Here is a 21,498-nt window from a genome sequence, read left to right as displayed (position 1 = left end):
ATGAAAACTGGTGGTGGGGAGGTGGCATTGAAGTTGAGCCTCCAAGGATGAGTGGTCATTTACTGGGTGGACAAGAAGGAGAGCACCCCGGTAGGAGGAGTCACTTAGGAAAGCATGGGGTCACGGTCCTGCCGGTCCTCATCCTAGGTGTGGCAAGTTGCGGTCCGCTTCTTTTCTTTCCCAACTCCCTCTATATCCTGTTCAGAATCTCTTCTCCATGGGCTGGCAATGTTGCTACATATTTCACTTTACTCTCTGCAACTACAAATCATTTACCCTTAATTATTAGGTTGATTTTAAAAAAATAACAACTTCATTGACATATATTTTATAAATGTGTATTAGATTCCTACGGTTGCCACAACCAATGATCACAACAGGAATGTATAATCTCTTAGTCCTGGGGGCCTGGCATCTGCAATCAAGGTGTAGGCAAGGCCACGCTCTGCCTGGAGGCGCTAGAGGGGTGCTTCCTTCTCCCAGTGCCGCAGGCTGTGACCTTCTTTGGCTTCCTCGCTTTGCCGTCCCATTACTCCTCTGCCTGTCTTCACATTGCCTCTCGCGCTCTCGCTCACTCTCTGTGTGTGAAGTGCCCTTCTTTTATGAGGGCATTTGCTACTGAATATAGGGTCCCCCTGATAGTCCAAGATCATCAATAGTCTCAAGATCCTTAGCTTACTTACAACTGTAAAACCCTCTTCCCCAAGGAAGGTAACTTTCACAGGTTCCCGGGATAAGAATGTGGATGTAATGTTTTTGGGGTCACTGTTCAACAATACTATGCAATTCGATAGTTTTTAGTATATTCATGGAATTGTGCATTCTTTACCACTATCAATTTTACAACATTTTCTTCACCCCCCAAAACAAACACTGTACCCATTAGCAGCTGCTCCCCATTTTCCCCAACCCCCCAGCCCTAAGCGACCACTAATCTACTTTCTGTGTGTATGAATTTGCCTCGTCCGGACAGTTTCTGTACGTGGAGTCATACAACATGTGGCCGTGGTGTCCGGGTGCACACGGCTGACACGACGTTTTCGGTGTCCGGCCGCGCTGCAGCACGTACCAGGAGTCCGTTATTTTTGTTGTTGAATAGTAAGTACTCTGTTGTATGGCTGTGTGCCACGTTTTATCTGTCCATTCGCCAGATGGATGTTTGGGTGGTTTCTGCTTTTTTGGCTGCTGTATGTAATGCTGCTGTGAGTACTGCTGTACAGGCTTCGGGGTGACGTATGTTTCTCTCTTGGGCATATGCCTAGGAACAGAATCGCTGGGTTTCTGGGAACCTTTTCTTGGGACTGTTTTCCGAGGCAATTGCACCATTTTAGGTTCTCACCAGCAGTGTGTGAGGATTCCATTTTCTCCTGACTCTTTTTTTATTGTCTTCTTTTCTTTTGTCCTGTTGTCAGTTCTGCCTTTTCTGATTAAGGCTGGCAGGAGAGTATCTCCGTTCCATTTCCGTCGGTATCATAGTTTTAAAGAAAGGAAAGGTGATCAGTTCTTCCCTCCTCTAAATGTATTTACTTTGGATTTTGCGCTACTTCCCAGAAACTTAAGGAAAAAAAAAAATTTTGATGCTGTCTCCAAACCCATAATCATTTTAACTTTCAAAACCCAAAAGTTCTTTATCAGCTGTGATCACAATAAAGGCAGGCACCTTATCTTTTGTTTTTTCTTGTAAACTTTGTGTGCAGCTTGTGGTGACTGTCCAATCAATATTAAATGAAAATGTGGTTCCTATCACATGTGTAAGAGATTCACTGTTAGATAGGCTGAACGATTTTTTCTTAACCTTGTGCATATTTCTGATTGCCTAACAACTTTGGTGGTTCTTTTTAAGGTGCAGATGAGCAGGAGACTGAAGATGTGCGAGAAGAATGTGAAGAATCTCAGGCAAAGACTGGCTGATGGGTGTTGTCAGAAAGTTGGCAAATTAAGTTAAATTATACTTTTTTCTGGCTGTTTGAATTCATTGAATGGATTGTGGAGACCATTCCTCAAATAATGATTTTAATGTTTGGATTTTCTCTTTCTAGATTCCATTTCCTTGATATTTTTGAGACTTTGGTATTATTGTTTGATGGTTTTCCCTGGGAAATTTTTTTTATTGCTAATCTTGCAACATCAGGGATACATTATAGGAACCAACATTTTCTGTATATGTGCTGTTTTAAAACTAGCTGACATGCGAATTGTTTTGTATGTGATTTTATATGTTACAACCTTATTGTGATTCAGATTTAATCACTGAACTTTTGTTTGGCCCTGACTTTCCTTTTTCCTCTCCAATTAAATGCCTGTTAAGTACCATTTGCCATAGAAACAAGTGACTTTTCTCAACAAAGCAATGTTAAAGTAGCCTTTACTATCTTATTAGCAATGATACTTTTCTTACGCAGAAGTTTGAATTATTTGATATATTACTTTAAGTTTGTTATCTTTTAGAGTTTGTCTTTTAGAATGCAGCAAATAAAGATCGCTACTTAAAAAAACTGTGATACTGTTTTAAGAGAGAGGGTTTGTCTAGTTACAAGTTAGTAACCTGGATTCATGTGAAAATTTCATGTCAACACTCCATATAATGAATTGGCATTAGAACTGGAAGTCCAATTTTTTTTTTGATTAAACAAATGAGCTGGCTATTGTGCTGCCTTTAGTGAAATATGGAGTAGTGTATTAGGAGCATTACTTTTTGCTTGTACATTTTCATCTACTCATATTGGATAATATTAGTGATTGCTTATGTCAGATTTATTTACTATTTAGAATGAAGAATTCTGTAGCTACTATTTTCAGAGCACACAATAGGCAATTTCTTTTTCAAGCCTCCTCTTTCAGTTTACGTTAAAATAGCAATGTACTATTTTTTTAAATATATTTATTGATTATGCTATTACAGTTGTCCCATTTCCCCCACCCCTCACTCCACTCCATCCTGCCCACCCCCTCTCTCTCCCGCATTCCCCCCCTATAGTTCATATCCATGGGTCATACTTATAAGTTCTTTGGCTTCTACATTTCCTACACTATTCTTATCCTCCCCCTGTCTATTTTCCATCTATCATTTATGCTACTTATTCTCTGTACCTTCCCCCCCCGCTCCACTCCCCTGTTGATAACCCTCCATGTGATCTCCATTTCTGTGGTTCTGTTCCTGTCCTAGTTGTTTGCTTAGTTTGCTTTTGTTTTTGTTTTAGGTGTGGTTGTTAATAACTGTGAGTTTGCTGTCATTTTTACTGTTCCTATTTTTTATCTTCTTTTTCTTAGGTAAGTCCCTTTAACATTTCATATAATAAGGGCTTGGTGATGATGAACTCCTTTAACTTGACCTTATCTGAGAAGCACTTTATCTGCCCTTCCATTCTAAATGAAAGCTTTGCTGGATAGAGCAATCTTGGATATAGGTCCTTGGCTTTCATGACTTGGAATACTTCTTGCCAGCTCCTTCTTGCCTGTAAGGTCTCTTTGGAGAAATCAGCTGACAGTCTTATGGGAAGACCTTTGTAGGTAACTGTCTCCTTTTCTCTTGCTGCTTCTAAGATTCTCTCTTATCTTTAATCTTGGCTAATGTAATGGTGATGTGCCTTGGTGTGTTCCTCCTTGGGTCCAGCTTCTTTGGGACTTTCTGAGCTTCCTGGACTTCCTGGAAGTCTATTTCCTTTGCCAGATGAGGGAAGTTCTCCATTATTTGTTCAAGTAAGTTTTCACTTTTTTGTTCTTCCTCTTCTCCTTCTGGCACCCCTATAATTCGGATGTTGGAACGTTTTAAGATGTCCTGGAGGTTCCTAAGCCTCTCTTCAGTTTTTTGAATTCTTGTTTCTTCATTCTTTTCTGGTTGGATGTTTCTTTCTTCCTTCTGGTCCACACTGTTGATTTGAGTCCCAGTTTCCTTCGCCTCACTATTGGTTCCCTGTACATTTTCCTTTGTTTCTCTTAGCATAGGCTTCATTTTTTCATCTAGTTTTCGACCAAATTCAACCAATTCTGTGAGCGTCCTGATTACCAGTGTTTTGAACTGCGCATCTGATAGGTTGGCTATCTGTTCGCTGCTTAGTTGAATTATTTCTGGAGCTTTGAAGTGTTCTGTCGTTTGGGCCATTTTTTTTGTCTTGGTGCTTCTGTTACTTAAAGGGGAGGAGCTGTAGGTGTTCCCAGGGCGGGGTAATGCTGCTCCCTGCACTGTGACGCTGTACGTGGGGGAGGGGCCGAGAGGGAGCAATGGCGCTCGCTCCACTCTCTGCTGGATTTCAGTCACTCCCTCTGCTACCCACAATCAAACTGGGCCCCTCTGGTGCTGGTTCCCAAGTGGGTGGGCTTGTGCATGCTCTAGGCCCCTGTGGGTCTCTCCAATGACCTGTCCTGTGAGGCTGGGAGTCTCTCCTGCTGCCGCCCCAACCCCCATGGGCGTTTTCACTCAGAGGTTTGAGGATTTATTTCGTCGCTCTGGAGACCTGGGTTATGCGGTCTGCTTAGCTCCCCTCCGTTTGTCTGGTTTATCTGTGTGCAACTGTGTGGCCATGGGGTCTGCTACCCGCAGCTCTGCCTGCCCTGTTCTCCACCACTCTGAGTCCGGCCCTCTCGGTTTATCTGTGCGCGAATGTGGGGCTGCAGGGTCTGCTAGTGGTCAGACTGCCTACCCCGTTTGTCCCACACTCCACCAGTCTGGGTCCCGCCATGGCAACGCGAGTCCTGGCTGCCCATCTCCGCCCCTCCTACTGGTCTGGATGAATGTTTCTTTATCTCCTTGGTGTCGGACTTCCTTGCTGTTCGATTTTCTGTCAGTTCTGGTTGTGCGAGGAGGCGCAGTGTGTCTACCTGCGCTGCCATCTTGGTTCTCCTTCTTTTTTCTGTATTTTTAATATGGCAGGCTAATTTGTTTCATTCTTTTATTCCACAAATCCAGCAAGTGTGTATTCTAAGCAACCCAGTCTTTTAAAATTGTATAGAATCTATGAATGTTAACAATTAACTGGAATTTTTTTTATGTGCTATACTGGTTTAGGAATGGAATTTACCCACACCCCATAACATAAAGCCAGTAGAGAACAAATCAACATGTGTACAGTAAGTTTAAATACAAATTTTCATATGATTTATTGTTGTTCCTTGTACATAAGAAACAGTAATATACAATGTACACTGCTTTAGAATGTAAAATGGATAAAATGTGCAAAAGCACATTCCTAGAAAAAGGTGTTGGCCAATAGTAAAACCTGGGAGGCAAGCAATCAAATCAAAAACAAAACAAACACCAACAATTCTTCAAATCAGTGTGCAAACATTTTATAAAAATAGAAATACTCTACAGGCAGTATTTCTTGATAAATTATTTAAATAGAGTATCTACACAATCTGAGATATCTATTCCAATGGCAATGAGAAAATAATTTATAAAAATAAAGCAATGGTATACAAGATGATAGATATATTTTCTGAAAGTTATTTTTTTTCTAACATTTCAATGCTATTTCCTTATTGGGTACACTTTTCTGCAAAGAATTTTTATACAATATACAACATTGACTTGTTTAGGTACTACAGTAGCTTTAAGTTTGTTAGACACTTAAACTCTTTCTGCTTGAGCCAAAAATTCTTTTCTCAGTCACACAACAAATGAGGTAATATTTGTATATAAGTTTCACCTTTGTCATTTTTTTTCTTTTGGAAAAATGAAAAACAAATAAGCATAGATGCTTTTCTTCTCCCTGGAAATAGGCACGAGGGACAGGGAAAAACAGTATCAAAAGTATCGTGGCTTTCTCTGCCATTTGAAAACACTTGCAAATGGACAACCAGCTCATTCCACTGGAAAAGACAAAGAGAGAAATCCCAAAGCACTTAAGCACAAGGTGAAGAGCAGCTTGCTATGCTGATTTTCCTTGTGCCCTCCTTGTGAGGTTTGCTGACAAATCCCCACTACCTGCTCCTGCTGTCCGTACGAAACCTAGGCTCCAGGTAGAACAGAGTTAATAAATAATCTTTATTTACAGTCTTACAGTCGTGAAGACTCAAAGATGATGTGCACAGTCCTTATGCTTCTTCCTGCTCCATGAGGTCTTTCAGACAGGTCCTCCAGAGTAAGTGAAAAATAAATATTTTACATTGCAAAGTGTAAAAGAAACTAGTCCAAAAGAGAATTAGAAAACTCCATGATATTCAGGACAAGAGAGAAAAGGAATGTTTTAGTTGGTAATTTTGTGCCTTTCTAACCATGAAAATACAAGCATAGCTGCCCCTCCCTGGGCGGCAGCATGGTGTTCACTGAGATGGTAGGTTTTCTTCCGTTCCCGCTACATCTGCACAAGCTACATCTGTAACGAATGTAACCAGGCAGTGGCAGCCAGCGCTGCCTGGCCCTCTGGTTTAATCCTGCCTCCCTGTTCTGGTCACTCTATGCGACGTGTAAGGGGTGGGGATCCAAGAGGAAGTCCAGAAGTCAGTCCTTGCCTCCCTCCCCTGCCTCTGTTTAAGTGCCTATCAGCTAACACCAGTCAGCATCATGAAATCCAGCAAGTCTTTCAATCTCCTGAAAATGGTTTAGTACCGAACGTGTAACAGTTCCTCCATGTTCTCCTCATACAATCATCTCTTGGGTTTGCACCCTCCCCCTTAGGGCTTTGGCCCCTGTTCCCGAGGGAGTGGGACAGGAGTGGTTTTGTTTGCCAATTGTAGTGAGTCCTCCCTTCTCTCACATGCCTGAAAGGGCTTTTGAGTCCACTGCTCAGAGGTGGCCTCACAGTGGCACCCTGCTCTGACAAAAGCTGAGCAGAGCCAGTGCCTTCCAACTGAAGCAGGTGGATGCTTTTGCTTTCTCCAAAAGCAAACCAAAGTAACCGTTTACATTCTTGGAAGATTCTCTTCTCATTCAGAGGCTGAATGCTGAGTCTGTCGGAAAATTGCATTTTCTTGAGTCAAGTCACTGTTTTAGGAGTCTGTACTGATGCAAGCCAAGGAAAAGGGCAGGCAGGGAGGCGTGGCCCTGGGGGTTTTCTTAAGCCCATAGTTCCAGAAGGTGCAATACCAGCATTGGTTATGGTCAGTCTTCTGATCAACAGTTTGCAGGTTAGGAATCTGTTAAATAAACAAACACAAACAGATAAACAACTCATTCATAAAGGGACTGTCATCTTCATTCATTAACTGATATTAGCAACTGAGGTATAGCTCTACTTTTATAACGACAAGAGTAAAACTGAAGATGGTCAGTGGATAAAATTCAGCGTTACTGTGTCTGAACGCTCTTTCTGGGACACCGATACAGCACGGCCTCGCTGAACCTCGGCTGTGCGCTCCAAGGCTTTCCATGTGTAAAGTTTAGGGTGTTTTGTTATTGTGATACAATCTTTGAGTCTGAATTTTTAAGTATTTTGAGTAAAATTAACCATTTTTTTTTACTCTAATTGATTTTGTTGGCATTAGGCCTTGTCCCAGTAAACACTTATAGCGCATTTATTTTTTTTGGTAGGCCCAACGCTGGACTCCATGAGACTACCCACTGAGTGAATAGGAATGGAGAACAAACAGCTAAGGTTAGCAGTGAATATTAACATTCTATATGAAGGCAATACTCCTTTCCCTTCCATGTACAACAGGGGAAGGTTAGAAAAGCAACTTGTGCTGCTGTGGCATAAATAAAACTATGAGGAGTAAGTGTAGAAACGTGTCAAATTTTAAGTATTATTAATGTGGTCTGAACTGCACAGAAGCTTGTCTGCAGTTTACTTTGCACTGTGTATGAAGAACACAGCTTGCTAAGAAAATTAATATTAACAAGACTCAGGATTCCACAAGCCACAGTTGATAGGCCTTATTTTTATCATTGTGTCTTCAATAGCAAAATACAACTTTGTAACAGTCTTTAATTCAGACTCTCCTGTAATTGACATTCTTGATATCGGTCTGAATTAGAGACGTCAGCTGCACATGCACCGGAATGTTGCTCCTACCTCTGCATTCGTATTTCAGGTCGGAGAAGAACACCATTTCTTGAGAGAAGACAAACAGCCCTAGCCTGCCGCCAGCATAGGTTTTGTCATAGATGGGTCCTGTGTTTGCTATGATTTTCTTCCCTTCGTACATCACCACTCTGCAGGAAAAAAGAACACCTCGCTAGTCCCTGTTTCAGTCTTTTCCTTCTTGCCCACGTGGTGACCGTTTGTGAAACTCAATCACTGAGACCTTACCGAATGAAGCCAGTCTTTGGCCTGTGGCTGAGACGCCATCTGTAGGCAGTGAAATCTTTCCAGCCTATGTGACGAGGGTCATGCCACAGAGTACGCACCTGAAGGAAAAGAACAGGTTGAAACACAGCTCCATGATGATTATGTTTATATTTAATTCCATAAGAAACAGTGCTTGAAAGGTACCATGTTGACCTAGGTTAGAGGGCTGAAATGTAGGATTTTTTCCTAAGGCCTCCCTCTTTTTCATTTGACATGTGCCCTTGAAAGCACATAAAAAGTACCGAGAGAGAAGTGAGGGAGCCTTTTTGTTTGAAGGGGCTGAAATTGCCTTTGGATTTGAAGGGTAACTCTAGTTATGGTGTTCCCCTCTCAGACCCAATTATGGTTTTGCAAAGCAGAGCTCAATGCTGCAGCTGGTGCAGCTGGGAACATGATATCTAAGACTCCCTCCATGTCCTGGCCAAAGCACAGTGGCCCTAGTGCTCGTGGAGGGCCTCCCCTCGCTCCCTCTGCCGGTGGTGGTCCTACCTGGCCAGGGGTGTCTCCTGTGTGCCACAGGGCATTCCGCAGGTGCTCGCCAGGCCCCGTGGTGGAGTTCACGACTTTCACGGAAAGGCCTGAGTATCCATGAGCCTTTGTGGGGCTGGTGTCCCAGTAGGACTGGGTGATCTGCTTCCACATCACAACATAGAAACGGCTGCTGGACTGGTAGCCAAACACAAACCCGGCGTAGTCATCATCCCTTTCGGTGTTGACGAAGAAGGTGCCACTGAAGTCCACGGCATTAAACTTGTCGTAACCTTGAAGATGAAGCCAGACCCAAATTAAAAGCGGCTGCTTTCAGAAGGTTCTCTATTACACTCCCAGACACCCTTAGTCCCCACAGGGATGCACACAACGGCCAGGTTTTTTATTTGCTTCTTTTGCACATATGAATTAGCCTTCTGTTCAAAGAGCTCACTACTCACCAACAGCAAGTCCAGGATCACAGTTGACTGTCTGGACAAGTTCTTTGCCCTGATGGCGGACCACCCAGTTAGGGTCATTTTGGGATGTCCCTTTGGGGTCTAGAGGAATCATCTGGAATCGGCGAAAGTCAGTCTCACTGATGTCAACATTTTCAGGACAGATGTCATCGATGTCTGGCACACTGTCATGGTCAAAATCATCTTTGCAAGCATCACCTCGACCATCACCTAAGGGAAAAAGGTGAGAGTTCAGTGAAATCCTGAAATACTACTATTACTGGTGTCAGAAATTCACAATCTTGTCCAGGTTGGCATCTGGGCTCTTCGCCCTCCTGAATGCATTCAGCTGTTATTGCTCCTCAATCTGGAGAGCCACGGATTCAGGCACTCTCCTAAAAAAGGGTTCTCCTGACTCACCATCGGAATCCTTCTGGTCAGGGTTGGGTGTGAGCCTGCAGTTGTCTTTGTTGTCGGGAATGCCGTCGTCGTCATCGTCATGGTCACAGGCATCTCCCTTCCCGTCTTTGTCATGGTCAGCCTGGTTGGCATTGGGCACGTAGGGACAGTTGTCCAGGTTGTTCTGGTGGCCATCCTCATCGATATCCTGGTTGTCGTCACAGGTGTCTCCGACGCGGTCTGAGTCGGAGTCCAGCTGCAAGAGAGACGTGGAGGTGAACTGAGGTTTTAAGTTACTAATGTCAATTCGAACTCAGGGAAGAGTTTCCGCCCAGCGTTTGAGGCGACCAGTGGTGTTTTACATCTGCACGCTGCTGCCAAGAGACAGTAATATTAACAAGTTTTACATTTTTTTCTTGATCCTTGTTTTCATATGAAAATTTGAAAAGGGATATTTGAGTTTTTAAAAAATATAACATTCTAAATAAAATGAAATAGAAAGCATTACTTAATCACAAAGGATGAAGTGCAATGTTAACTGCTTTTAGCTTAATGTGAAATTAAATTCTTTGGGTACATTTTGTTGTTTTCCAATTGGAGGGTTTCAATTGTAAACTTGTTGACATGTCAACTTCTACTCTAGGCCATTACATCACGGAAACGTGGCACTTTTTTTGTGCATGCTGGGTAATTCAGATGGTAGGGATCAGTGCGTTTTTTTTTTTAGGTGTTTGGTTTTATTCAGTCCATAAAGATGGCCATGTGTTGGCTCAAATGAAGTCAGAGCTCTAAGGGTTTTCAAAGCTGTATTTCTCAGTCCTTTTACATCATCTAGTGTGTGTGGGCTGCTTACAAATTATTTATATACAAGGTGAGATTTTTCTTGCCAGTATTTATGCTCTTTGCTAGTAAGGTTTTTACATGATGCCTGAATTTTGTTATAGGTTTGATCACAGTCTGAGGAACCAAAAGAAATCACCCAGGGAAGTTAAATGATAGTGAAAAAGTTTAATTTATGGTAAGACCCAATCTCAAAATATGGCCCTCAGTGCCTTGGCCAGCAGAGCTATCTCAGATTATTCACACTTTCCCTTTATGGGCCCGGGCGCTCTTCAACCTTTTGCCTTTTGTTTTACAGCACCTCCTAAGAGCAAATACTGGGAGGAAAAAGACAGCTTTCTTGTATCTTGAATCTTATAAAAATATTCCTATTTTTTAAAAGCTTGTTTCTAAATTTTCAGAACAATGCATTTTAGAAAAAAAAAAAAGAATCCTTAAATTTTGTTCCTAAAAAATAATGATGGGCAATTGCAGAAGAAAAAGAATACTTCCAGATGTGGAAGCTGTCCTGGCTAATGTCCACCTGCAGCACTCCCCGCACAGGTGGAGAATGGTATTTCTGTGCAATGCCAAACACTTTTGATGAATGACAGGGATTTCTTCAGTTTAAGCGAGTATTTTTAGTTTTGATAATTTTCTCCCAGCCAGATTACATCAGTAGCCACGAAAATGGTTATTTTGCTTAAGGATATCTCCTTTCATCTCTTAGTCTTAAATATGATTAATATTACTAGAGTTGTCAGTTACAGATTTCTACTTTGTATAAGTTATCTTAATGGTCCATCATGCTGAACAAGGCACGCAGACCTCCCTGCACAAGACAAGTTGAATTTAACAACACTGTTACACTGAGGTCTATGGGACTCTGCCAGGAGATTGCATCTGGCAAACTGTTCACATAGAAATACAGTAATGGGCTATGAGACTATGGAGGGCCATGTAACGGGAGTGCCTGCACTCTATACTTTCGAGGCCTGGAAAGGGGTGTTCTAATACTTTACCAAAAGGTTGTGGAAGGAGTCCACCGACCTGATCTGGATTATGTTCCAGAGGGCAGTTGTCACACTGATCGCCGACCCCATCCATGTCGGTGTCCCTCTGGTCCACATTATAGACATACTTGCAGTTGTCTCGTTGATTGAGAATACCTGGAGAGAACAGGGGTCCAAATGCGAGCTGAGATCTCCAGCCTGCTGTTTCAACCACACCACACACTGAGTAGCCAGGGCTGGAGAAAAATCACTCGAGAGCTGAGTGCGGTCACCGTCACCCATGGGCCTGCTGGAGTCAGGGGGCGCCTTACCGTCCCCGTCGATGTCTGCGGCACAGGCGTCCCCTTCCCCATTGCTGTCTGTGTCAGCCTGATCGGGGTTGTGGTTGTAGGGGCAGTTGTCACAGCGGTCTCCCACGCCATCTCTGTCATAGTCATACTGCGCTGGGTTGTAATGGAATGGACAGTTGTCCTGTGAAGAGAAGAAATGGAACATTCCACCACACTGTGAACCAGCTCAGGGCTCAGACCACATGCGTAATGTATGTAAAGCTGCAAAGCGCTGCAACGGGGATTTCCCACCCAGTGGCTGGACTAACTGGGTACTCAGTGTGGGGAGCAAAGTGTCATTTGTTTGTATGTGGAACAGCCTGTTGGTTATCAGTCAGTGAGATGTAAATATAAGCTCATCGCAGTTCTCACCATGCCCAAAGTAAATTTTACTGTGATTTAGGTAAGGCATTTGAAATGAGTCTGGGGAGCAAAGTCATTTGTTTATATGTGGAATCTCTCGCTCAAATGAGGGGAGGGAAGGTTGTGATGAAAAACAAAATCCTCCTTTAAAAATTCTCTCAGCAACATCTATGTCTTCAACCTCCTGAAACACAGTGAATAATTCCTGATTATTCTGTGTATCAGTTTGTGTATTCTTCCTTATAACTCTGAACCTTACAGTATTTCAGGGTGTTAGTGAACAGCAAAGGTGAAAGAGGAACGGGAACTGTGTTTTTACCATTCCATCTGGAATTCTGTCATTGTCATCGTCATCGTCACAGGCATCGCCAATCCCATCCTTGTCGTAGTCTTCCTGCCCGGAGTTGGGCAGGTTGGGGCAGTTGTCCTGTGGAAAGAAGACACACGCTACCGCTACGGTCTGCACATCCTCTGCTCTGCTTGTGCACGGGAAGTACTCGCTGCTCCTCCGCAATCACACATTTTTTACGGGAAGGCAGAAAAACGTTTTCTTGGGGGATAAGTAGGGCTGTATGTAAAGTCTGTATAGATGTGCTAGGCCCTATACGTGCTGGGAGCACACGCCATGTAGGCTGCTGGCCCCCAGCAGAGAAATGAACTCGTCTGGGAGGACAAAACGACAGACCACGGAACACAAGTGCCAGAAGGGCCTGGTGCAGCCGCATTCTCAGCACCCAGTGCTTTCCTCCTCCTGAGGGTTAGTGCTGCTCTGCCTCTGGGGGACCCATCCTTTTGGTGTCCCAAGCTTGAAGCATTTAAAATTCCCCAGCCTGCTCTTCTGATGTGCCTTCTCTCTGGGGGCTCGTGAGGGAGCGAGTTTTACCTTTTTGCAGTGGTAGGTTGCATTGGCCACACACACCAGGTTCTCGTTGGGCCAGCCGTCCATGTCGGTGTCCTCCTTGCAGATGATGCCGTTGCCAGCGTAGCCGGGCTTGCACTCGCAGCGGTACATGGGGTCGCTGTAATGGCCCACGTAGTTGCATTTGGCGTTACTGTTGCAGTCGTGCGTCCCATCTGTGCACGGGTTGTGAGGTTTGCACACCTGAGGGGACAACATCCCGATGTTAATGCTGAGCCTTCACGAGTCTCCAGGTACCACAGAAGCAAGAAGAACCCAGATCCCTATCACGTTGCGACAGTTTCCATGGGGAAGGGTGTGGGCTACTTCTGTCCTTCCCCGTGCTCCCCTGCAGTGTCCAGCTTACAGGTTAATAACATCGCTTTGTGTGTGTCTTTCCTGCCCTGGAGTTACAGCTCCGTTGGCTCACAACTCATTCGAGAGCAGCGTTTTCAAATGTGATGGACTGTTCTTCCACTGCGGGATTTACAATGGATTTTCTAGTCATGACTCTAAAAGCTGGATTGGGCATTCACCCCTGCCCATTTTTTGGGGAAGAGGATGAAATGATATTCCTCCCTGTCCTAGTGTTTCGGTCGGGGACACCCCTCCTTCGTGCCGGTCCGCCAGGCCGGCCCCTCACCTGTTTGTTGGCAGTGGCGTGCTCCACACCCAGGCCGAAAGGCTGTGGGCCCGCGAAGTGCGGCGGGCAGGGCAGGCAGTTGTAGCCGGGGTCTGTGTTCTCACACCTGTGTTCTCCGTTGTGGCTGAAGCAGGCATCAGGCACTAGTTTGCACTATGGAAGAAAAAGCAGTTTGCTCACTGTGTGGAAACACTGCCCCAGGAAATGAGCAGCACAGGTTAACTGCTTTCCCAGAAGTGGGAACTGCGGGCTGTCAGTTTCTCACCTCGTCGACATCTTTGCAGTGGACGCCATTTCCGCTGTAGCCAGGGGGACAAACTCCACATTTCCAGCTGCCATCAGGATGGCTCGTACAGTTGGTGCCGGCAAAGCAGGGGTTGGACAGGCACCCATCTGAGGCGGGGCAGACAGGGAAACCGTTGGTCTGGCTGCTATTACCTGCCATGCTGGTTCGTGAGGACACGATGCAGCGTGAGGTGCTGTAGGGACTATGTGACTGCTAACTGGAGATTATGCTGTCCATCTGGCATTTCGGAGCAATCAAACCGCTCAGCACCACTCAAAGCCAGAAGGCCCTTGAATGCTGACCCTGACATTCAGTTAGGGGAATCCCAGGCTGGTTTTGTCCCAGGCTGCGTGGCTCACCGACTGGACAGTCCTGCTTGTTGCAGACCTGGTTTTCCGTCACTTCACCAACGCAGTCCTTGCCTCCAAACTGTGGGGTGGGGTTGTTGCAGAGCCGGCTACGTTTCTGTACCCCTCCTCCACAGGTGACAGAACAGATGTCCCACAGTGACCAGGGACCCCAGCCTCCATTGACTAGAAGAAAGCAAACCACATGCAGAAGTTAAGGTCCATTTCAAACACCTGACCTGTTACAGAGGACTCTCCTAAGTCTGTTCAAGAAAACACTGCTACCCTAACATGTGAAGAATGTTTGGGAAGAGGGAGAGTTTGAAATGGCTTTCCTTCTGTTTTTCATTAAAAGAAGTTGCTGAGTATGTAGGACTTTACTTGTTTGTTTCTCTAGAAAGTAACCTTTCCCCTTCACGATCCACTGAGCAGACAGGTCAGATGCCAGGCGAGCAGCGGGGCTGAGCTGCTGGCTGGGGCTCAGCCCTCGGCGGGCTGTGTGCTCACTCACCAGGACAGGCGTCTCTCTGGCAGGCCCTGGTCTCCCGAGCTTTGCCTTCACACGGCTTCCCGTCCATCTGGGGGCTGGGGGAGTTGCAGAGCCGGATCCTCGTTATCACACCATCGCCACATGTCGCAGAACAAGATGACCACGGCGACCAGTGGCTCCAGCCGCCATCTTGTTTGACTAAAGTACAAAGCTGATGGTTATCGGGTGCTTACCGTGAGCCAGCCTCTGCACTAACTGCTTTAAATGAATTATCTAACTAAACTCCTCAAAATAACCCTATCAAGGACTATGATTGGCCCCAGAGCGCAGACGCAGAGTCTCAGAGCGAGTGGTGCTCAAGGGTGCACAGGCAGATGGTAGAACCAGGCTTCAGATCCTGAGTCTAGAACCTGTGCTTTGGGGCTGCTCTTGGTGACGGCAAGCAAAGGTCAGTTCTCCACACCCGTAAGGGGCCGAGATGCTTACATCTCTTATCACACTCCTGAATGTGGCAGGTGCGCGTCTGGACGGAGGAGCCCTCGCATCGGTTGTTGAGGCTGTCACAGGACCGACCACGCTGCTGGATCCCGTTGCCGCACGTAGTGGAGCAGGAGGTCCACTCGGACCAGGGGGACCAGCCATCGTCCGCGGAGTCGCTGGCTGCCGAGGAAACGGGTTCATTTAATGTGTGGTCATTATGACTATTCTTTAGACTGATCTGTTCAGGGCCTTCTTCCCTTGCCAAAGGGTGAAAAGCAAGTGATTTCTTAGGCCAACAGCTCAGGGGTTTATCCCAGGTCAGGACAGGCACGGCACAGGGTAACTGAATGCTCTGCCTGAGTCGGCACAGCTCAGCTCTGTCTCAGTGAGCGTTCTATTCATCGCTGCTTCCTTTCTCCTCTCTCAGCATTTCAAATGAGTTTCCCTTTCCTGACTTAAGATCTCTCGGTAGGCATTTCCAGTCCCAGGCTTCCAAGAACACCATAGTTTTAGGCAACATGCAGGAGTCATTTTTGATTTTTAGGGGAGCCAGAAGCCATGCCATTTGGCAGGTGAGCTTCCAGGCTGCTCAGCTGCTGTTGGCTCCAGCTCAGTCATGGGGTTAGTCTGTGTGCCACCCCTCTCGCCTTAGCACGTGGGGCCTTCTCTGCACGTATTTCACAGGAGACTGTATTTGTTTGCCACCTGCCCAGGTGCCTTGACTACGCCACACCCAGCCGCAGCAGACACAAGATGGAGAACTTGTGTCCTCTCGCCATCAGTGGGAGTATTCCTGGCAATCCCGGATTCAGCCTCAAACCCTGCTAGTCCCCAGCCAGCTTCGTTCTCTCCAACCCGCAGCTGAAGTGCACACCGAATAGAACTAGATAAACAAACGACTGCCCCATGCACTGTCCCCAGAGTGACCCCTGGCTGGGACTGGTCACTCTGAGCCGTGCCGGTGGGTGCAGGGGTAGGAGTGTGCGCAGGGCGAGTGCCGCCTTCCTGTTTCAGTTCCTGTTTCAGTTGTGCTGCGTCATTTTTAGACTTGTACCTGCTTTCGCTCAATACTGTCCCAGCACAGTGAGTAATTCATGCACAGGCAACAAAAGCCAGGGACAGGATGCTACGGGACAGCACAGTGCCTTATTTCTGTTGGTGCCCTGAAACTCAGACTGTTATTCCTCTAGTCTCCTACTCCTGCAAATAAACTGGGTAGAAGCTTTAGGTCCATTTAAGTCCAATGCTCACACTATAGCCCATCAATTTTCCTGGTGAGCAGATTTTTTTTTAACGCCAAGCCATAAAGTCAAATTCTAGAAGCAGTCAACTTAAAGTTATTGCTGCAACAGATTTTCTCTTCCTGAAGGCATACAATCAGGATCAATGAGCTGCACCAAGATTATTACTGCCTGTGCCATCATCCACAGGGGTAATTAAGATTTAGTCATAATGGGGTTTTTGGTTTCATACAGCGAACACGCCACCAGTTCACTAGATGCTGTAGCAAAAAACTGAATGGAAACACAGGGGAGTGGTGGCGGGGCCCCGGCGCAGCGCTGCGCTCTCCCGGGTCTGTGCGGCAGTGACCCCGGGCGCTGCGGGGGCTATGCTGTTCGAGGGACTTACGCCAACACCGGGGGCAGCACTCTCCATCAGGGACTGTGGCATTGGAGCAGGGCATGATGGGGCAGGACACCTTTTTGCAGATGGTAACTGAGTTCTGCAGGGCAAGAGGGAGGAGGAAATGGGTCAGTAAACATATTGCAAGCAGAAGTTGACATACTATTTAACAAAGTTATAAGATGAATGGTCATAGCTATAAATGCTCTCCAGGCCTGTCTCCTCTACATCCACCAGTATCACCGACACAGTCCTAGTGCTGGTTACTCGCTACTGCGTCCCATGGGGAGCTCTACTTAGTCAACATCGGAAGTTACCGCATGAGAATTTATCCAAAGGGAATCACCAAATATCATGGGTCAAATCAATTTCAGGTGCAGATGAACAGAACTCAAAACTCTGCTGCTACTTTTAAATTTAAAAATTATTGTGTCTATGGGGAAAAGAAGCTCAATGAGCGTATCTTTTCCTGCTGTACAGACCTGGAATGGGAATTTAGTAATGATGGCTCCAAAAATCCAGCGATCCATGATTTGTATTTAAGCCTGACTTTGCTTAACGCGCCAGGTAAACTCTCAAACTCGCCTGCTGCTGGCCCTGGGGAGAGCTAGGGTGACACTCACTGCAGGACGTGCCACCTGAGCTCAGTGGACGGTTACATCCCGACAATGTCAGGCTGAGTCATCTGAACAGTCAGTACTGCATTATAAGAACCTCCTTGTCATAGCTGCATACAAATCAGGTTGGGGGAAAGCTCCAACCAGGTGTTATGTACCTGACATTCAACACTGAGTCTTTGAAGTGAAGCAGGTAAGTTATTCAGATGTCTTAGATTTGTTCTCTTCAATACTTAGGCCTGGGGTACAATTAAGACTTTGAAAAACTTTTTGAGAGTTTAAATAGATTTTGTAGATGTCATAATTACATCTTGGAAACACATATACACACACACTTTGGTATCGGGCCATAGAACATAGACAGAGCTTGTGTGGCCAACTGGTATTTCCCTGGAGACCGTGGCGTCAAACACCTGCCACCAATTTGCATTTCAGTTGGTAAAGACCTTACCTGACAGCGACACTCAGTGCAGCTGTCAACAGTCCACTCCTCATTATTCCTGTACTGAACTCCGTTGTGGTAGCAGAGCGGGGGCCGCCTCAGCTCATTGGCCAACTCTTTGTTCTCTTCAGTCTAAAAGGGGGAGAAAGCTCATCAGTGTCTACCCTTGTTTTTGGTCCGTCGGGACCACACTAAAGGCTAAAGCTCCAGGGGCTCCTGCTAAAGGGCTGGGAGTGGAGGCCACTGACCACTTTGCGGATGCTGTCCTGAAGCGTGGTCACGACGGTGCGCAGGCCCCTGAGCTCCAGGACCATGCTGGATAGCTCGTCACAAGAGATGCCGCAGATGGCTTGCAGGTCCTTTGTCTTATGGCCGACGTAGTTAGTGCGGATGGCAGGGCTGGAGCCATTCACCACGTTGTTGTCAAAGGTGAGGAGGATGTTGGTAGCTGCCAAGAAACCAAGAGAGACACAATGAGAATAGTAACAGGAGATGCTCTCGCCACCAGTCCCCAGTATTCCTAGTTGTAAAAGACATTTTGTGTGGGGTGGGGGGTGCAGGTGGAGGGGACGTGTATGTGTGGAATAGCCTTTAAGGTCACTTTTATGTACCTCTTACCTGTGCTACCCAGGGTAATTTATATACAACCAACACTGCTCAAGTTTCTTGGCTTGTTTTGGGTAGATTCTCCCCAATTTCCCCATGCACCCTAAAAACAGAAGGGCACTCACAGCTGGAGCAGCCTTTGTTCCTGAGGATGTCTTCCGGTGTGGTTCCGAAGACAAACCTCACATTCTGCAGCACCCCCTGTGGGCAGAGAACATGCATTACTTGCAGAGTGTGTGCTGGGGGGAAGGACATGGGAGGGGAGACTTTATCTTAGGAAAAGCACACAATCGATGTTCTAAAAGTCTGAAAGAGGTCCCTTTTAAGGTCACCATGTCAAAATAACACACCAACATAAATTGCCAAACAACTTCAAAATCTTAATTGTGTCTTCTGCCAAGTAAGTCTTCAGTATTTTGCAGAGTTCTGTTATCAGCCTACTTGGGTGCACAGGAAGTGGAATCTGATATTACGCCGAGGGTATAGTGACACTCTTCAGTGTCAAAGAGTTAAATGTGGGAGTTTCAAAGCCACAGTTGCAAAGACCTAGAAGTTTAAGCAAGGAAGAAGCTGCAGCAGCATCTCGCCATTGCTTTACTCTTTGGGACCCACTACATCCCCATGGGGGATCAAATAGCAAAGTGGTATTTATTCTGCTTGAACAAAGTGTCTGATACTAATATTTCAAGCAATATTATAGTTGGTCGGATGCATCCGAAATGTTATTTTCTTGAGGACAGTAAAGGAGGACCTAAGGCTTGAATAGGCTGTTACAGGAAAACTGTTTTCCTTTGTGGGTTTCAGAGTGAGGTCCCCCGAATACCTGCTCCCAACATCAGCCTCTTTAGGACCTTGTCAGAAATGCAAATTATCAGGCTCCAGCCCAGACCTACTGAATCTGAAAGGGGTTGGCTGTTTTAACGAGGCTTCCAGGTGATTCTGATGCTCCCTGGAGTTTAAGAACCACCCTTGTAGTTCACAGGCAGTATTTCCCCTACTGGAACACCTGCCTCTCCTGCTGCCGCCATCCTGACAGATCAGCTGGCTAGCAGATGACCCCACAGAGAAGAGACCTCACCTGGAAATGGTCATTGACACCTCCTTTTGCGACGTGGAGCCTGGCGACATTGGCCAGGTCCTGGGTGAAGATGCTTTGGATGGGGACGTCCAGCTCAGCATTCTCCATCTTCTCACAGTCGATATACAGCTGGGCCCTGTCCTCCTGCACAAACAGGGTGATGGTCTTCCACTGGCCGGTGGCCAGGAGCACTTCTTCCACCGACACCACGTGCTGCTTCCCGTTCACCGTCAGGCTCAGGTCTAGGGTGCCCGCTTTGCCATTGGAGACCATGCTGAAGATATGGCCAGAGTGGTCTTTCTGCTCCACTGCCAGCAGTGTGCCTCGGGTCTTCTTCATCTGTCTCAGGGAGGCCAGGAGGAGGAAACCTTTCTCTGCCTGCATAGCATCCACTAGGTCTTGGAACTTGTCATCAGGCACAGGGGGGATCAGGGTGGCATCCTCGATGCGGAAGGCTGGGCTGGAAGGGTCAGGACCCCTCACCAGTCGGCACCCAGAGCCCTTTCGGGCAGCTCCCGTGAGTTCAAAGACGTCAAACACGCTGTTGTCTCTCCCAGGCTCTGTGTGACAGGAGCAGGACACAGTGTGAGCTTCCTAGACAGAGGCCGGGGGTGGGGGTGGGGGTGGGGAGACTCAGCTCTCAGGGACGGGGCCAGAGAGACAGGGTGAAAACTACAGAGAGAGCTGATAAACACCATGGTCAGAAAGAACCTGCAACCTGGTCCAGTCAAGGCTCAGGGAAAACAGCTGGGAGAAGAGAGGTGGGAGGGAAGCACACCTGGGGCACCCAGCACCTCCTCATCTTCCCTCCCCCCTCAAAGGTATTATACAGACTCACCTGAAACGCAGCGGCAGCCATACACATGCAACAGGAACAGGACCCTGAGTCCCCAGGCCAGTCCCATGGTGGAGCTGCCTGCGCCCAGCAGGGAGGCTGCAGCAGGAAGAGGAGCCCAAGGTAAGAGGTTATCAAAGCAGGGAGAGGGGCAACAACTGGGGGCTGGGCATGAGGCCAGGTCCCTGGGGATCCCCCCTGCCCCACATCTGCTGGAATGAGGGAAAACAGAACTCATTTTACATCAGGACATTGGGAAGGAAGTGAGAGCTGGAGGCAGGAGACTGGTTTTAAAGTGGAGGTTAAAAACCAACAATCTGGGGGTTTTCCTTGGGAAGTTGAGGGTAAACAGCAGGACCAGCAGGGCATGGGGAAGCGGACTCTTCTCTAAAGGACTGACAAAGACTTAGGAGGGACTTAGCATTTAGAAAAAAATCTTGGGGTGTCCTGAGAAGTGGTCTGTGAACCCCAAGGCTGGAGAAGAGGGCTCTGGAGCTCTTCCACGAGGAGAACCGCCCCCAACAGCTGGGGTGGACAAGATGGGGTCCGAGGTCCCTGAGGGGCTGGAGCCTTGTTGCCCCAGGCAGATGGCCAGGGCAGCGTTGGTCCTCTGCGGCCGCCCGCAGACCCCTTACCTGTGTGTACACGGGCGCCGAAGCCCGGAGTGGCGTCGAGGAAGCAGCGACGGGCGCCGAGTCCTGGAGAGCGTGGTGCGCCGGGAAGGCGGCCGGAGTCGGAGGGTGCGCCGGGAGAGCTCGGCTGCACTGGCTGGCGAGGCGGCGGAGCCCCGTGCTTTTAAAGCGGCGCTGACATTCCTGGGCATCCCTCTGGCCAATGGGAGGCTGCCGGGCAGGAAGCAGGAGGGGGGCCAGTCTGGGTTCCTCTCTCCGCCCCCCGCCGCTCGGCGCACAACTTTCCAGCGAGAAAGTGAAGGGGGAGGCGGGGGTCGGGTTCGAAAAGCCCTGGAACTTCTTAGAAAAAGAGGTGACCGCCCACGCGGCCTTGGTGCCCGCGGGCTCAGCACTTCGGCTCTCGAGGCACGAAGGCACGACGTGTTGAGTGTGAGCATTTCGACCAGC

General features: G+C 47.1%; 2 protein-coding genes across 5 annotated transcripts in view; one reads left to right on the top strand and one right to left on the bottom strand.

The window, feature by feature from the left end:
* Positions 1 to 2,965, top strand: part of FSIP1 (fibrous sheath interacting protein 1) — a 222,511-nt gene extending 219,546 nt beyond the window's left edge. For 2 of the 4 annotated variants that reach the window (XM_045202083.3, XM_045202079.3), the window contains 2 exons: positions 974 to 1,098; positions 1,844 to 2,965. In XM_045202083.3, coding sequence (XP_045058018.2) covers positions 974 to 1,098; positions 1,844 to 1,911 — 193 coding nt within the window. In that variant the 3' untranslated portion in view covers positions 1,912 to 2,965. The remainder of the gene's footprint in view (positions 1 to 973; positions 1,099 to 1,843) is intronic. The other 2 variants (XM_024567316.4, XM_045202081.3) reach the window with 1 other exon arrangement.
* Positions 2,966 to 5,072: 2,107 nt separating this feature from the next.
* Positions 5,073 to 21,203, bottom strand: THBS1 (thrombospondin 1). Its single transcript, XM_024567339.4, has 22 exons — positions 21,055 to 21,203; positions 20,423 to 20,518; positions 19,585 to 20,144; positions 18,632 to 18,707; positions 18,149 to 18,348; positions 17,910 to 18,032; positions 16,848 to 16,941; positions 15,225 to 15,398; positions 14,760 to 14,936; positions 14,261 to 14,434; positions 13,881 to 14,008; positions 13,616 to 13,768; positions 12,958 to 13,176; positions 12,394 to 12,501; positions 11,694 to 11,853; positions 11,420 to 11,538; positions 9,572 to 9,806; positions 9,155 to 9,382; positions 8,715 to 8,986; positions 8,187 to 8,284; positions 7,950 to 8,089; positions 5,073 to 7,074 (listed from the first exon to the last, which is right to left on the bottom strand). The coding sequence occupies exons 2-22, from the start codon at positions 20,487 to 20,489 to the stop codon at positions 7,067 to 7,069; spliced, it is 3,513 nt and encodes a 1,170-aa protein (XP_024423107.2). The 5' UTR covers positions 20,490 to 20,518; positions 21,055 to 21,203; the 3' UTR covers positions 5,073 to 7,066.
* Positions 21,204 to 21,498: the final 295 nt, after the last annotated feature.

The sequence above is a fragment of the Desmodus rotundus genome, chromosome 7 (assembly GCF_022682495.2).
Source record: "Desmodus rotundus isolate HL8 chromosome 7, HLdesRot8A.1, whole genome shotgun sequence".
Classification (NCBI taxonomy): Eukaryota; Metazoa; Chordata; class Mammalia; order Chiroptera; family Phyllostomidae; genus Desmodus; species Desmodus rotundus.
This window is presented reverse-complemented; position numbering and strand designations above follow the sequence as displayed.

Coding starts and splice junctions, on each gene's coding strand:
- THBS1 (XM_024567339.4), bottom strand. CDS start 20,489: ATGGGACTGGCCTGGGGACTCAGGGTCCTGTTCCTGTTGCATGTGTAT. Junction 14,435..14,759: donor CCAGAGAGACGCCTGTCCTG/GTGAGTGAGCAC, acceptor GCTTTCTTCTAG/TCAATGGAGGCTGGGGTCCC. Junction 9,383..9,571: donor TGACCAGAAGGATTCCGATG/GTGAGTCAGGAG, acceptor TTTTTCCCTTAG/GTGATGGTCGAGGTGATGCT.